Source organism: Exophiala oligosperma (assembly GCF_000835515.1).
Source record: "Exophiala oligosperma strain CBS 72588 unplaced genomic scaffold supercont1.2, whole genome shotgun sequence".
Classification (NCBI taxonomy): Eukaryota; Fungi; Ascomycota; class Eurotiomycetes; order Chaetothyriales; family Herpotrichiellaceae; genus Exophiala; species Exophiala oligosperma.
In genome coordinates, this window is record NW_015622819.1 from 1070070 (window position 1) to 1084772 (window position 14703).

The following is a 14703-nucleotide window of genomic DNA, read 5'->3' on the forward strand; positions in this document are numbered from 1 at the left end:
CCAAGTTCAAAGGCTTCAACGTCCATGAGCGGGCCACGCGTACAGCCATTGTCGTCATTTGCTACCACTCGCTTTCCAACATTCCTGTTCTTGTCGCGGGTACATTAGCTTCAACCACTGGCTGGCGATAGTGTTTTTGGCTCCTGGCTATTTTTGCTGGCCTTTGCCTTGCTTTTTCATCATTCCCTTCGGATAGGAAACTGTGTATGTACACGGCACCATTGACACCAGCAATATTACCAATAATGGAGTATGTTTATGTGTTCTCTGGTTGCTGACGACGTTAAGTCTAATCGTGCTGAGATATGATGTCGCAAGGGCAGAGAAGCTCAAGAGTCTGAAGTATTACGCAGCACACCGAAGTCGTATCGTTATCCTCTGCGGTGCCCGGTCAATCGCTCGGATCAAGGTTAAAATCTTCTCAAGGAGTTCTTAGTAAAGACTCGCTCCTTATTTTCATACTCACACCATTCGGAGCTCTGGAAAACTCATGGACGATCTGGGCTGTGATCACGCTCGCATTTCCAGTCCTATGGCTGGTCGGCTTGATGCTTATCATTGCACAAATCGTCTCAGTTCCGCCATACGATCAGACTTCGACCCCGACGCAATTAGGATACACACGAACTGAGCGTAAGTTTCGACACATCATTCTTACCTTCTCTCCAATGAAATGATGGAGAGCTAACTATTCACCCCTATTAACAATTGTCGTTGGCTTCTTGGCCTGCGCCATAGTCGGAAACTTATCTCTGACTGGAGTGCAAAATGATTTAGCCGTCGAAACCATGGCAAGTATGAGCAAGAGCTCCGACTCTTGCTTGGTCTGGGAAATTCAACCTACTGCAGCCTTGGCTACTACCTGTTTGGGTACCTTAGTAGCTAACAAGCCAGTGTCACTGCCATCAATGTTGTTTTTGGCTTTTGCTTGGTACATGAACCATCAATCAATACGAACATCGGGCGGGGCCCAGTTCTCGGCTGGTTGTGTTGGAAGCTATGTCAATGACGCGTACTTCGGCATCAGCATCGATGTCTTCCTCATCATCATGGTCATCAAGCACTTCTTGTTCTATGGTTTTTCTCGTAAGTCGATCATGAATTTTGGAAGAAACCATGGTGGCAAAGCTGACTCGTCGAGGTTCTGCAGTGTTGGTGAATGAGCCGGTCGCACCACAAGGGCCACAGATGTTCTTCTACACGTAAGTACTTAGTGGGATCAACAAAGTCTCATACATACTCACGGTCGAACAGTAGTGGTAGCTCCAGCGAGCTCTTCGCGTCGTCACTGTTTCGCTTATATCTATGGAAAGAGGGTCCGACTCTGGCGGTCTCAGCTGGCATATGCAAAGATGCTTGTTGCCCAGGACTAACACCATTCGCGGTTCGCCCATTCATTTACTTCTTGAAGGAGATGGCTGCGTTGTGTACGCTGAGTCTTGAATGTGTGTTTGTGATGACTCTGCGCCACCGGAATAGAAATCTATTAAGGCGGATCATAACATGGTCTTTGCGAGTTCTGGGTCGTTCATCCATTCACTCAATCGGATAAAATCTCACCCCTGAACATATCAAACAGGCAGGCTGAGAAGCATGAGTGACACGAGACGATTCATTTCCTCACCAACCAAGCTGAAAGGCTGCTGTACCATACAAGAATTGAGGTAAAGTGACGACCAGAAGGACGTGAAGTTCTTAGTCAGCAGAATTCCAGGAGACGCGTTGGCCAATAATTAGTCCCGCCGCTAACCGAACAAGATCATGATTTCGCCATACAAAATAATTTATCTCTCAATTTGGCCTTTTCAGTGCGTTGTTATGTCTTGGATGACATAAATGGCTTTGTCAGACTAAAACATGGTACCGTGAATCTTACCGTAGATTTCTCCCTTCACCAGAACTTCCCGCCCTGCCAGGGCAAACGCTCAACTCCCCTCCCTTGATTGATCGGATTGTTCCTCATGCAGTCATTCCTTTCAAGACCCGCTCCTTCCACGCTGTCGTTATTCTTGCTGTCCCCGTTCTAAGCTTTGCACCAACACTTCAGGCACCAGAGATCATTGTTAACAGTTCGCGCGTATTCAGAGCAACCAACGCGTCCCGTCAACAAGGCTTCTAGAAATATCAACCTCTGCAAGGCTTCTTCATATCGAACTCGTGTTATCATTGCGAGAAACAGCTCTCGGAGGCGGGCGAACTTTTCACGGAGTTATGTTTTCATCTGATCGAGAAGTCATTTCGAAGAAATGACAACGGAGCGCGTCAAATTATCGCCAAAACTGCCAATTGGATGTTGGACCAGCAAGCTGTGAGGAAAAACCTGCTTCTCCCTCAAGATGATGAGTCGTATTTACAGCCACAACCTTGCTCGTCCGGAAAGGAGGTTCGCGCGCCACTTAGTCGGGGATTTCACTTTTGCACTACAAAGCAGCGAAACTCGGCAGAAAATAGTGCTCGAACGGAATATTACCCAAATCCTGGATCATCATCAGAAAAGGTGTACTAAGAAACCCGAGGCTGGAATTTCGACAAACGTTTGCCAAATCCCCACGCAAGGATCTAGAAACGCGACATCGGAGACATCGGCTGGGCCTGCAGAAGCCAACGGCGTGGTGTCCAGCAGTATTCATTCTTCAGAAGAGCCATTAGCGGCACATTCGAGTCTACCAGTCATGCCGAGCTCTGCACAAACTTCCCTGCAAGACAGGAGAAACCCAACAGAGCGGAAGACACGTCGGAGCCTTCGGGGATTCTCCGACAAAGTGTACGAAGAGCCTGACGCTGAGTTGACGCTAGATTTGAGCAATATCAGAAAGAAACTCAACTTCAAAAACAATGCACACGATGATGGCGAACGGCCCTCTAAACGGCAGAAGCGTGAAACGATCAAATGCCAGTGCTATCTGACCGTATGGGACAATCGCGATGGTTACAACATCGCACCACTTGTCTCAAAATCCGAGTACTGCTACGTCAGTCCCAGAGAAATTGAGCCCAATGGTTTCTTTGTGGATGTCGAACTAGAAAAGCCGTTCAGCATCAGGGCCAGTGAACTAAAAGTGTCTGTTTTGGTGAGAAATGAGGAGATTTTCGCCCTGATAGATAATTATTTTCTGGAGCTCAAGATCATTCCATGCAGGTCTGATAGCCGGTGGCCTCCCATACCTCTACTGGGCAAAAGCGACGGCGATCACTTTGCGCCGGATATCAAAAGGAATGGCGCAGAGGTGCTACAAGGCGCGGTGGTTGCGAGATATACGCACTTACCGCAAGCCCCAGAAGCTGACACTGCCCTCAGTGTGTTTTTCTTGCATGAGGGACGCACTTACAGAACAAAATACGGTCTTCAGGTTGACTCAATCTGGCAAAAGTCAAGTTCTAGATCAAGTACGACGAGGCGTCGTCCCGATGGCCTCGATCTAGATTTGTTTCGAACGCCTGAACAAAAAGCTTCCAATGCTGACCAAGAAACAAATGCTCTTGAGTCGGAACGAAGCAACTCAACTCTGGCCAAGCTGTCTACAAACGGTATCAGTGGCTCAGCAGTTAGTGGGTTCCATAACGGCTTGAAGAGTCGCACAGACGGTGCGGATGCCACCGTTGTTGAGCACCCCGAAGTGTGCTACGATTTCTGCTCGACCGTGGAACAAAAATTTCGCTATGCAACAGTGAAGGGCTACCGATGCCCACTGTGCGCAATCTGGAAGACCTCGAAGCTGGACCGCCTGGTTTTTCACCTTTCGACGATGCACGCCAAGTACAGTTTCCAACTACAAAGGCCACAGCGCGATCCCGTCAGCAAAGAGCTAACTCACATTCAAATCAAGGTTAATCACCCGCCAACAGTGAAGAAGGGAGACGAACATGTTATAGCTTGGGAGGCGCCACCGAAACCTTTCAATCTACCTGCTTATGCAAATGGCGATCGTGACTGGGTTGGTTCGACAGAAACCAAGAAGCAAAGCCCGGAAGGATCCAGAGGAACTCTTCAGTCGGCGCATCAACCTTTGCCACTCCCCAAGCCAGCGACTGCAATCCCTGACTTCCGCACACCGCGGCGGAAGAAGTTCAAGGCTGTTAAATTATTGTCGAAATACGGGGAGCAGGAATTGGTCCACACGTCGATTAGCCATCGACCTGTCTCTCCGAGTGAAGATGGTCGGTCCGAGACCGAGGATGAGATTGATAACGAATGGCAGGTAGAGCTCCATATGGAAAGATTGGATTTTGAAGGCCGGCGCGGTGGCTGGACCGATTGCGAGCGAGATTTGTATAAGAGATGGGACCGACATCGGATGGAAGAACAACTCGAACATTCCAGGTATCTTCCAAACTCCCTCGTGCGATTCGCGCGTAAGCATCGAGCATGGCTCAAACATGGCAATGAGGAGCTTCTGGAAGTGTTTTTGGATTTCTTGGACCGACTCAAACAACACGCCACCATTGATGATGATACGATCTGTGAGGTGAATGCACTAATATTCCGAGCTTCGCCTCCACCCGAGTCGTCCAGGCAGGCTGGTCACAATGGGACTTTGAGGTCACAGACCCCGACGCGGAGAAGCAGCCGCCATCTCAAGGCAGATACGTCAAAGAGCGATACCCCACAATCTCAGAATCCACCTACACCGGGGGTCCAACATCATGAACGGCTGCAACCCAGTATAGATCGAACGTTAAGGTGTGGCCATTGCTCGACACCCGTTCCGCGAGCCAGAAAGAGCGCTGTATACTGTGTAGACCCGGAATGTGAGACCCCGGGGATAACATATCACATCAATTGTGCCGAAGAAGCTGTCGGGTGGAAGCCTCGACGCAAAGGGAAAGGAAAAAGAAAAACGAATGGCCCTGAAACAGGGGCAGAATTGGTAACTGGGCTCGGCGTACAGGACCGGTCCAGCTTGGAACTATCAACTTGGTGCTGCCCACCTTGTACAAGGAGGCGAAAAGATCTACAAAAGGAAAATGAACTTGCTGCGTCGGCGGCAGAAGCTGGAGGGACTCGAAATGATACTGTATGATCTGATCTTTTGCCGGGAGGGGGGGACTGGCTGATATTTACTTTTACCAAGTGTGGCCATCAAACATGCATTTTAATGAGCGAGGAGAGAAGGGTAGTGGGAGCGCAAGGCGTGAGGAAAGGCCATAGCGAGTCAAGTATTGGCATTTGGTCCACGCTGGGCACATGAGCATGGGAAACATGGCGAAGGGCGGCTGGATGATATGGAGTCTCAAGTTGACAAGAGCGCGCGCAAGACTATATCATCTTTTTTTTTTGAAGCTGTAACAATATATAGATCTGCAAATCGTCGATCTCGAGGAGCTTTCGCTGTCACAAAAAGGGTCGATCTGGACAATGTTACTTTGGCTATCTGTTCAGACCATTTTTTGGGGAGGTATCTATAGCAGATTTCTACAACGAAAAGATCTATACCTGAGCTTATGTCTCGACAGCGGTGACAGGGGCATTCAGAGATTAGACTGATGATTCCTTTTTAAGAAAGGAAGGAAGGGGAGGGGAGGGAGGGGGGGCGGGTTGTGTAGTGACTTTTAGACATGTTCGAATAGAGAGACGACGCGTTCCATCTACGTTGTACCACACTGCCCTTTTCTGTACGGAAGTCTTCGACAGGGGAAAACAAACCCTGCGACGGGTTCAGGGGAAAAGAGCATTCATTACTGGGGACTAACCTTCCTGACGATGGCGACAAGAGACAAATCTGTGGTGGTGCAAAGAGGGCACCAAGCAGGTCACGGTTGATCGATTGATTTCTCGTTGAACAGGAGACGATTGATGGCACTGTGGGATGCAGTGCAGATTTCACGTTGGGATCGAAGAGCGTTCCCGCGGTTGTGTTGTATACTACAACTTGAACCTCGGATGGAAGTTGAAGGAGGGAGAAAACGGAAGAAAGGAAAGATAAACAACTGAGGGATTCACGCATCGTTCTTCTTTTTTTGCGTTTGTGTGTATTTCATTACCCCCCGCAATGGCTGATGCTGGCTTTAAAGTACATTCATGCATGCGTGAGCGGTTGACCAACCGAGAAAGCGCATGCCTGGCACATTGGAGGAAGCGCGCTCGAGACTTTTGTCTTCTTCTTTTTTATGATCTCCCGAATATGCTCGATCCAAGGCAGACTCGAGTCCAGAGGACCAAACCCTTAAACTCGAAAACCAGTCCATTGATTTTGTTTTCCCACTATTCAGCTGGCAGATGGGATGCTTTCTTGTTTTCTTGCTTTCGGGTCTGCCTGGGTCATATTGAAAGATGCGATGCGAAGGTCGTATTGTTACAAGTTGTAAAGCGTATGACAGATTTGATGTGTGAAGACTTTCTGACCTCCTTCAAGGGTATCCAGTTGTCAGAGGGACACGCTGTCCAAAAGAGATAGTGGCAGTGAAACTCGTCGTGATGTGTCAAGTGGTGACTCTTTCGAAGAGACGTTGAATTGCGAATGCGACTACCAAGAGGCGGACAAGGCGTGGCGTCTTCTATTTCTCGTCTCAACCCTTCATCTCCTCGTCGTCGTCCTCGGCTTCGAAATCTTCGTCGTCGTCATCCTCATCGTCGTCCATCTCGTCACCGGCGTCCTTGGACTTCTGTTCCGCCTCGGCCCAGTTGATTTGCTTGCGACGGGTGCGGCCTTGGATGATGTTGTCGGGGTCGATCTCTTCCATGTCCTCGTCTTCTATTTTGTGTGTTAGATATGTGACTCGAAAGTGAGTTCTTGGTATTGCGATTGTAAGCGCAACAGTCGCGCGGTCATGCGACACCGTAGGCAGGTGTCGGTGAGGGATTGGTGAGGTGGGTTAGGTGGGCCAACGTACCTTCTTCTTCAGGTTCAGGCTCAGGTTGCTGTGACAGTTGTTAGCAAGGTCAAGGGGACAAACAGAAATATGGCATGAACGAACCTCCTCAGGGCCGCTCTCCTCTTCGGACTCGTCGTCTTCCTCCATTGCCTCTGGCTGCTCGACTGCCTTGCCTTTGCCCTTTCCGACAGAAGTGGCTTCGCTGGTGACTTCTGGCGCGCCTTCAGGCACGGTTTCGCCGTTTGCTGACATGTCTGGATGTTTGAAGGCAAGGAAGGTAGAGAATCCAAAGGAGAAATGTGTAGAGTCGAAACAATACCAAACAACCACAAGAGACGGGCAAACATTGGAGGTCGTCGCGGCTACAATTATGCCAAGCCTCCATAGTATTAGGTACAGAGTACGTGAAATACGCTAATCCTAATATGGCAAACCCGGCGCACTTTCACGTGATCCGACGAGTTTCTGGCCGTTGCTGCTGCTATCAACCTTGTTTGACCGTCGAATTAGCTTATTGATAGCGAAACTCAGCTTCGCGCAAGAGAAACAGGTGGCTGGAGATGGACGTGCCAATTGCCGCGAATGTCCTTGGTGTTTTGGGCGCAATATGCTGGTCCGTTCAAGTATGGTATTCCCATCTTCAGGCCAGCAGACTTTGACTCTAATTCGTACCCTACAGCTCATTCCACAAATCATCATCAATTATCGGCGGCATGATACCACGGGTCTACAACCCACCATGATGCTTCTGTGGGCATGTGCAGGTATTCCATTGGGGATCTATAACATTGTAGAGAATTTCAACGTTGCTCTCAAGATACAGCCTCAGATATTGACGACGTTGAGCCTCTTGACTTGGATCCAATGCAAATACTATGGGAACCAATGGCCATTGACCAAATCCATCTCGATCGTGATGCCGGTGGCAGCTGCTATGGGAGGCATTGAATGTGGCCTCGTGTTTGCGTTGAGGAGAGCAAAGCAGAACCATGCCGAATGGCCAATCACTTTCATGGCCGTGCTGTCAGCTTGTTTCTTAAGTGCCGGAGTCCTGCGGCACTACTGGGATATCTACAAGGAAAGAACAGTCCGAGGCATCTCGTTCATCTTTGTGGCCATTGACGCCATGGGAGACTTGACTTCATTGATCTCGGTATTGTTCCAACCAAGATTGGATATTCTCGGCATGGTCATTTACGGATCCGAGCTGGTGTTGTGGTTGGGAGTATTTGCCTGCGGGGGATACTGTATGATGACATGTCTCCTGATGAGTACCCGATACATGGCTAATATTTTTTTCCTTCTAGTCAACCTCAGACCATGGCTGCAGCAGCGACGGAGTAAGCGTCACGTCACAAGAGAAGAGAATGGAAGGGCAGGAAGCCGTCAACATCCGGGAGGGACACAAGTAGAGAGTATGGGGAACGGGCGACCATCGAGTCCTTCGTCATCAAGCACAGTGTTCAGAACAGCATCCGGAGAAGGGAGTAGGCATAGTCTTTCCAGATCGGTGAGGTTGCGTGCAGTGACGGCTTGTGATGGTCGTCTTGAAGCTTGAGTGATACTGTACAGTAGAGTGGTAGACCGCGACAATTCCTTAGTACCCGTATAAAAATAATTTTTGCTGGCAGCAATAAGGAATTAGCGCGGGGTACTCGTTAGTCAGTCTCAAGCTATTCCGTAAAGGTGACCGCAGTTTGTGAATTGGGTGAGGTATAGATGACGTAACCGGTGCTGCCCTCATTCATTTTTCAATGCTGGGGCAACCAGGGCATCATTATTGCGGCAGAATCATGCGAAAACTCTGCACAAGTGAATGAGAAGTAAGAATGGTCTCCATTGTAGTGGGTGCAATGTGCATTGACCTGCACCTCCCAGAAGCCTCTCCATGTGTGTGGAAAGGCAGCGAATCGTCGTGAACCGGCCACCAGCAACTTCACTGGTGGGTCGAATTTCTACAGCCTTCCTCGCCCTTCCACCAAAAATCATATTTATCGTGCCTCAGATGCGCCTTCCACTTCTGCAATCCTCATCAACACAGAACACATTGAAACACTATTTCTCACAGTCTAGAAGACATAAATCCTTCTTCTTGTGATATCCTTTTTCTATTTTCTTCAAGATAATCTTTCCTGATCCTTTATCCTCCATAATTCTCCAGACAACATGGCTCCAGCCATTGGTAAGTCAACACCGCAACCTGACCACGAGTCGACTCAACAACAGCATGCTAACATGTCGTCCATAGGTATCGATCTAGGTACAACCTACTCATGCGTAGGCATCTTCCGAGATGACCGCATCGAAATCATTGCCAACGATCAAGGCAACCGAACCACCCCCTCGTTCGTCGCCTTCACCGACACTGAGCGTCTGATCGGTGATGCTGCAAAGAACCAAGTCGCCATGAACCCTCAGAACACAGTTTTCGATGCCAAGCGACTGATTGGCCGAAAGTTCGCGGACGCTGAGGTTCAGGCTGACATGAAGCACTTCCCATTCAAGGTCATCGACAAGGGTGGAAAGCCAGTCATTGAGGTCGAGTTCAAGGGCGAGAACAAGCAATTCACACCAGAAGAAATCTCATCCATGGTCCTGACCAAGATGAGAGAGACTGCCGAGTCCTATCTTGGCGGCACTGTCAACAACGCAGTCATCACAGTTCCCGCATACTTCAACGACTCTCAACGTCAAGCTACCAAGGACGCTGGTCTCATTGCCGGCCTCAATGTGCTCCGTATCATCAACGAGCCTACCGCAGCTGCCATCGCCTACGGTCTCGACAAGAAGGCCACTGGTGAGCGCAACGTTCTCATCTTCGATCTCGGTGGTGGTACTTTCGATGTTTCACTCTTGACCATCGAAGAGGGTATCTTCGAAGTCAAGTCCACTGCTGGTGACACTCACTTGGGTGGTGAGGACTTTGACAACCGTCTCGTCAACCATTTCGTTACTGAATTCAAGCGCAAGCACCGAAAGGTATGCAGTCTCCTTTTCTCTTGATTCTTTACTTCGTATACTAACGTTTCCACAGGATCTTTCGTCCAACGCCCGTGCTCTCAGACGTCTTCGGACTGCTTGCGAGCGTGCCAAGCGCACCCTGTCCTCATCTGCTCAGACCTCTATTGAGATTGACTCTCTCTACGAAGGTATTGACTTCTACACCTCGATCACTCGTGCACGTTTCGAGGAGCTTTGCCAGGACCTCTTCCGCTCCACCATGGAGCCCGTTGAGCGTGTCCTGCGTGACGCCAAGATCGACAAGTCTTCCGTCCACGAGATCGTCTTGGTCGGTGGTTCTACTCGTATCCCCAAGATTCAGAAGATGGTCTCCGATTTTTTCAACGGAAAGGAACCCAACAAGTCAATCAACCCCGATGAGGCTGTCGCCTACGGAGCTGCTGTCCAGGCTGCTATCCTGTCTGGTGACACTTCATCCAAGTCGACTCAAGAAATCTTGCTTCTCGATGTTGCGCCGCTTTCTATCGGTATCGAGACTGCTGGTGGTGTCATGACTGCTCTCATCAAGCGCAACACTACCATTCCGACCAAGAAGTCCGAGACTTTCTCGACCTTCTCCGACAACCAGCCGGGTGTGCTTATCCAGGTCTACGAAGGAGAGCGTGCTCGCACCAAGGACAACAACCTGCTAGGCAAGTTTGAATTGTCCGGAATTCCTCCTGCCCCTCGTGGTGTTCCTCAGATCGAGGTCACCTTCGATGTTGATGCCAACGGTATCATCAACGTCTCCGCCGTTGAGAAGGGTACCGGCAAGTCCAACAAGATTGTCATCACCAACGACAAGGGTCGTCTTTCCAAGGAAGAGATCGAGCGTATGCTTTCTGAGGCCGAGAAGTACAAGGCTGAAGATGAGGCTGAGGCTGCTCGTATCTCTGCCAAGAACGGTCTCGAATCATACGCCTACTCGCTGAAGAACACTCTCTCCGACTCCAAGGTCGATGAGAAGCTTGATGCATCTGACAAAGAGAAGCTGAAGGCTGAAATTGACAAGGTTATCTCCTGGTTGGACGAGAACCAGACCGCTACCAAGGACGAGTACGAGGCTCAACAGAAGGAGCTCGAAGGTGTTGCCAACCCCATCATGATGAAGTTCTACGGAGCTGGTGGTGAAGGTGGAATGCCTGGTGGTCCAGGTGGTTTCCCTGGTGCAGGTGCTGGTGGCCCTGGTGGTGATGATGGTCCAACCGTTGAGGAGGTCGACTAAATGCCTCACAAATGTTGGATCAAAAAAAAGCATTGAGCGATTGTTCCTCTATGTCAATCACGGCGTTGGCGTTTTTCACAATGGAAAAATGGGATGATACCTCTTGCATGGGCATAGAGTTTTTTAGTATGATTTGCGACGATGATCACGATGTGTTTCCTCCTTTTGGGAGATGATAACAAAGAATCAAAAACACGATCGAGACTTAGAATAGTTGTTTCAATAAAATTAACATTGAAGATCAACATTTCCAGTATAATAAGTACTTGCAATTTATATCGCTTTCATGTGATACTGTTCTAAATTAACGTAAACCTCGTTGCTTGTATCCTCGATGCAGAATCCCTTAGCAATATTTTGTGATAGCTCAGCATGGAAGTGACAAGGACCTTCCTTACGGAGTCCGAGCATGATAGATCTTTTTTGGGCAACTTGGTGAAGGCGTCAGCCTTGACTGCAACATCTCTATATAAATCATTCATTCATGCTTCTACCTCAGCAGAAGATGACACGTTCCTTCTCTTTTAACGGATCCTCTAAGGACAATGAATCCAATCAGCACCACTAGTCTGGGGAGAATAAGCCAAAGTTCTATTCTGAGTGATCTGAATGGTAATATGGATGGACTTTATTGATTCTTCTTAGGATGCGCCTTTCCAGGAGCGGAAGGTAAGCCGAGGGTGAGTAATCTAAAGGAGGAGAGATGGATGTCGTCTGAGAGTACTCCGTACTCCGTATCGCACAAGCCACTGTCAGTACGTACACCTCGGTCTGGGCTTGCCAGTACTATCTTTAAATTTTGTCGATGGTTTTTTTTGCGTTGAGCAGTCAATGCTGATGGCTCGACGCAATATGCAGCAATGCAATCATCTGGTGCTCGACGACGGCCTGTCAAGGCTTGTACCGAATGTAAACAAGTAAAGGTGGGTGTTAGTTGAACCCGATGGTCGGCAGAAACGCTGACCTTGGTCGATGCAGCTTCGCTGTGATGCTGATGAAACATTCCCTCGTCCTTGTTCGCGTTGCGAGAAGCGCAATCTATGCTGTGCCATAGATGCGAATTTCAAACGGACACCAGCCCGGCAGTATGTTCGCAGCTGTCGTTACTGAGAAAATAACTAACCTATTCGTTTAGGCGCCTTGAGTCCATGACCAAAGAACTGCGGCTTCTAAAGCAAACGCTCAAGTCACAGCCCAACGTTGATCGACTAGATAGCAGCCGGAGTCCCTCAGCTAGGACGACCTTGTCCCAAGACATCCCAGTGCAGAATGTACAGCTTCCCCAGGTCTCAAATGGACACCACTCTGAAGCTCCCTTTCAACTGGCAGATGAAGACGCATCAACCCAATCATTTTCCAATGCAGAGTTGGGTGGTTGCTCTTTTGACAAGGTGGAGGTTTTGGAATTATTCAGACTGTGAGTCGTCTTCTCTCAGCCAGCAATTCGAGATTCCTAAGTCCTACGTGGTCAGCTTCCAGAAGTCGTTTCATCCTCATATTCCGATCATAGACACCGCTGTGCCAATACAGACTATCAACGAGACGAGTCCTTTTCTTTTCTGGACCATTATCTTTCTCGCCAGCAGATATAACAGAAATTACGTCCACAAGTCCAACCTTCTCGTTGAATCATACTCCGATCTTGTGGTTCAGACAGTAGTGAAGACACCGCTTTCCTTCCACACAGTCCAGGCGATGTTGTGCCTCTGTACATGGCCACTGCCCGTCATGCGCCAGCAACAGGATCCCAGCTCTATGTACTCAGTGATGGCAGTGCATGCGGCCTCACAACTGGGACTACCACTGGCTGCTGATCTGGCGTCGCGCACATTCGTCAGCCTTCAGGCAGATTTTCGCCGTGGAATGGCGAAGACTTGGCTTGAGTGCTTCATCACGAGCACTAAGTAGGTCAAATAATCTTGGGCGCAGTCTATGAGCTAACATATCATTCCTAGCCTTGCACTCATGAACGGATTAACCCCGCCCTTGAGAACCCCAAACGACCTCCGTACAATCAAGCGCATGATTAAGTTCGACAATTTGCCCACGAAATTAGTAGTCGAAGCGGAAATCTTAAGGTGCTTAACGAAGCATTATGACTCTCTCGTCGGGGAGATGGACAGTTTCGCACGAGACACCATCGTCCAATTGTGTGATCAAGAGCTTGATAGTATTACGGCTCGGCTGCAGTGTTCCTTTGATTCCCATCTAAGTTTTATTTTCTGGATGGCAAAGCTTCACATGTACGCACTGGCGTTAGTGAAGGAAACCCAGCAACTGAAAGACAAACAGTATTTTGAGCCTGACACCTTGTGCTCAACATTGCAGCAATTAGCTATGACAACGGCCTACCGCGTCATTGATATATATTGCAATGATCTCGGAACCCCAACATGCAACACTTACGACACGAGCCTGGTGAATCAACACATTGCATTTCCCAAGAGCTTCTTCTTTGGGGTCATGGTCGCAACCTTTTTGCTAATCAAATACTCCGTTCTCAACAGATCCACCTCGACCGAGAGGAAAGCAGAGTCTCGTCGCAAAATTCAGATGGTACACACCAAACTCCAGGATTACTCATCGCACCAATACACTGAGCCAGGTCGAGCCGCTTCCGTCATCGAAGTGCTTTGCCGAGGCAGTCCGGATACAATTGAGCTTGGAGCAGAAATCGAGGTCGGGGGAGGCGCATCGATTGCATTGAATGCCCTCATAGCTGCCGCAAACCTTCGCGGAAAGCGCAACTTGAAATCTCACTTGCTACAAAGACTCAATCCTGTGTCTCCAACATCAACGTCTGACAAGTCACAGCTGACAGCTGATGACGCTGGCCACTCAACTCCAGCCAAACCCATATCTGAAATGCTTGAGGAGACTGCGTCTCTTCCCTCCGATGTTTGGAATCAGTCATTCATGGAATTGCTGGATTTCAACAGCTCGACTCTCGATTTTGAGACCGAGGATGGCACATACATCGCACATGACTGACTTCGATGACTTTATACCTGGAACATGCCAAGCGCTTCGCCTCAAGAATGTTCCTCGAATAACTGAAAATCACATCGGTTCTGACACTTTTACATGGACATTAATATTGTGACCTAGCGTTCTCACCACGCTGCCATCACAATGTGTCGTAGCCATGGACAGGACGGAACGAGACAGACAGAGTTACAAGCAAAACACTTGAATCGCAACTTCACATGCGCGGAGATCCCTTCGGGGCATTCGCCAGGCAACAGACCTCGGCATGAGTTACAATCAGACGCCGGCTTTGAGGCGTTTTTCGCAATCTGGCTTGTTGTTAAGGTAGGAAGCAACGCGCACCACTTCGGCTTTGATGCGAAAATCGCACAGAAAAGGACCCACATCTCTCCACATCCGCTGCAGAATATGGGGTAAGGCTTGCGGACTTTTGAGCTATACATGTAGGGCTATGCTCTTGGTCTACGTTTCATTCAAGCATAGCCTCCTTGTGCTTGAGTCCTACACATGGGCTAGTCCTTGGCAAGAGAAGTTTTATATATTGTCAGAGAAATCAAAAGAATGACAACAAGAACTTTCGAGAACAATCAAAAAGCTCCCTGACCGCGACTATACCTGACAATCCACACTAGTAGGGAGTCAACATCATCATGGACCATAAGGACATCACCTTGGAG

At 49.0% G+C, this 14703-nt stretch overlaps 5 protein-coding genes across 5 annotated transcripts; 4 read left to right on the forward strand and 1 right to left on the reverse strand.

Annotated features, from left to right (window-relative positions):
• The first annotated feature begins 1911 nt into the window (after window positions 1-1911).
• On the forward strand, window positions 1912-5504 carry PV06_01855 (uncharacterized protein). Its single transcript, XM_016402487.1, has one exon. The coding sequence runs from the start codon at window positions 2337-2339 to the stop codon at window positions 5019-5021; it is 2685 nt and encodes an 894-aa protein (XP_016266384.1). The 5' UTR covers window positions 1912-2336; the 3' UTR covers window positions 5022-5504.
• A 1003-nt stretch (window positions 5505-6507) lies between these two features.
• On the reverse strand, window positions 6508-7065 carry PV06_01856 (uncharacterized protein; the record flags this gene model as incomplete). Its single annotated transcript, XM_016402488.1, has 3 exons — window positions 6508-6692; window positions 6832-6859; window positions 6916-7065. The coding sequence occupies 3 exons, from the start codon at window positions 7063-7065 to the stop codon at window positions 6508-6510; spliced, it is 363 nt and encodes a 120-aa protein (XP_016266385.1).
• Window positions 7066-7334: 269 nt separating this feature from the next.
• Window positions 7335-8437, forward strand: PV06_01857 (uncharacterized protein). Its single transcript, XM_016402489.1, has 3 exons — window positions 7335-7436; window positions 7493-8060; window positions 8121-8437. The coding sequence occupies exons 1-3, from the start codon at window positions 7374-7376 to the stop codon at window positions 8369-8371; spliced, it is 882 nt and encodes a 293-aa protein (XP_016266386.1). The 5' UTR covers window positions 7335-7373; the 3' UTR covers window positions 8372-8437.
• A 407-nt stretch (window positions 8438-8844) lies between these two features.
• Window positions 8845-11269, forward strand: PV06_01858 (hsp72-like protein). The gene is made up of 3 exons (XM_016402490.1): window positions 8845-8995; window positions 9062-9792; window positions 9848-11269. The coding sequence occupies exons 1-3, from the start codon at window positions 8980-8982 to the stop codon at window positions 11036-11038; spliced, it is 1938 nt and encodes a 645-aa protein (XP_016266387.1). The 5' UTR covers window positions 8845-8979; the 3' UTR covers window positions 11039-11269.
• Window positions 11270-12307: 1038 nt separating this feature from the next.
• Window positions 12308-14029, forward strand: PV06_01859 (uncharacterized protein; the record flags this gene model as incomplete). The annotated part of the gene is made up of 2 exons (XM_016402491.1): window positions 12308-12942; window positions 12994-14029. The coding sequence occupies 2 exons, from the start codon at window positions 12308-12310 to the stop codon at window positions 14027-14029; spliced, it is 1671 nt and encodes a 556-aa protein (XP_016266388.1).
• Window positions 14030-14703: the final 674 nt, after the last annotated feature.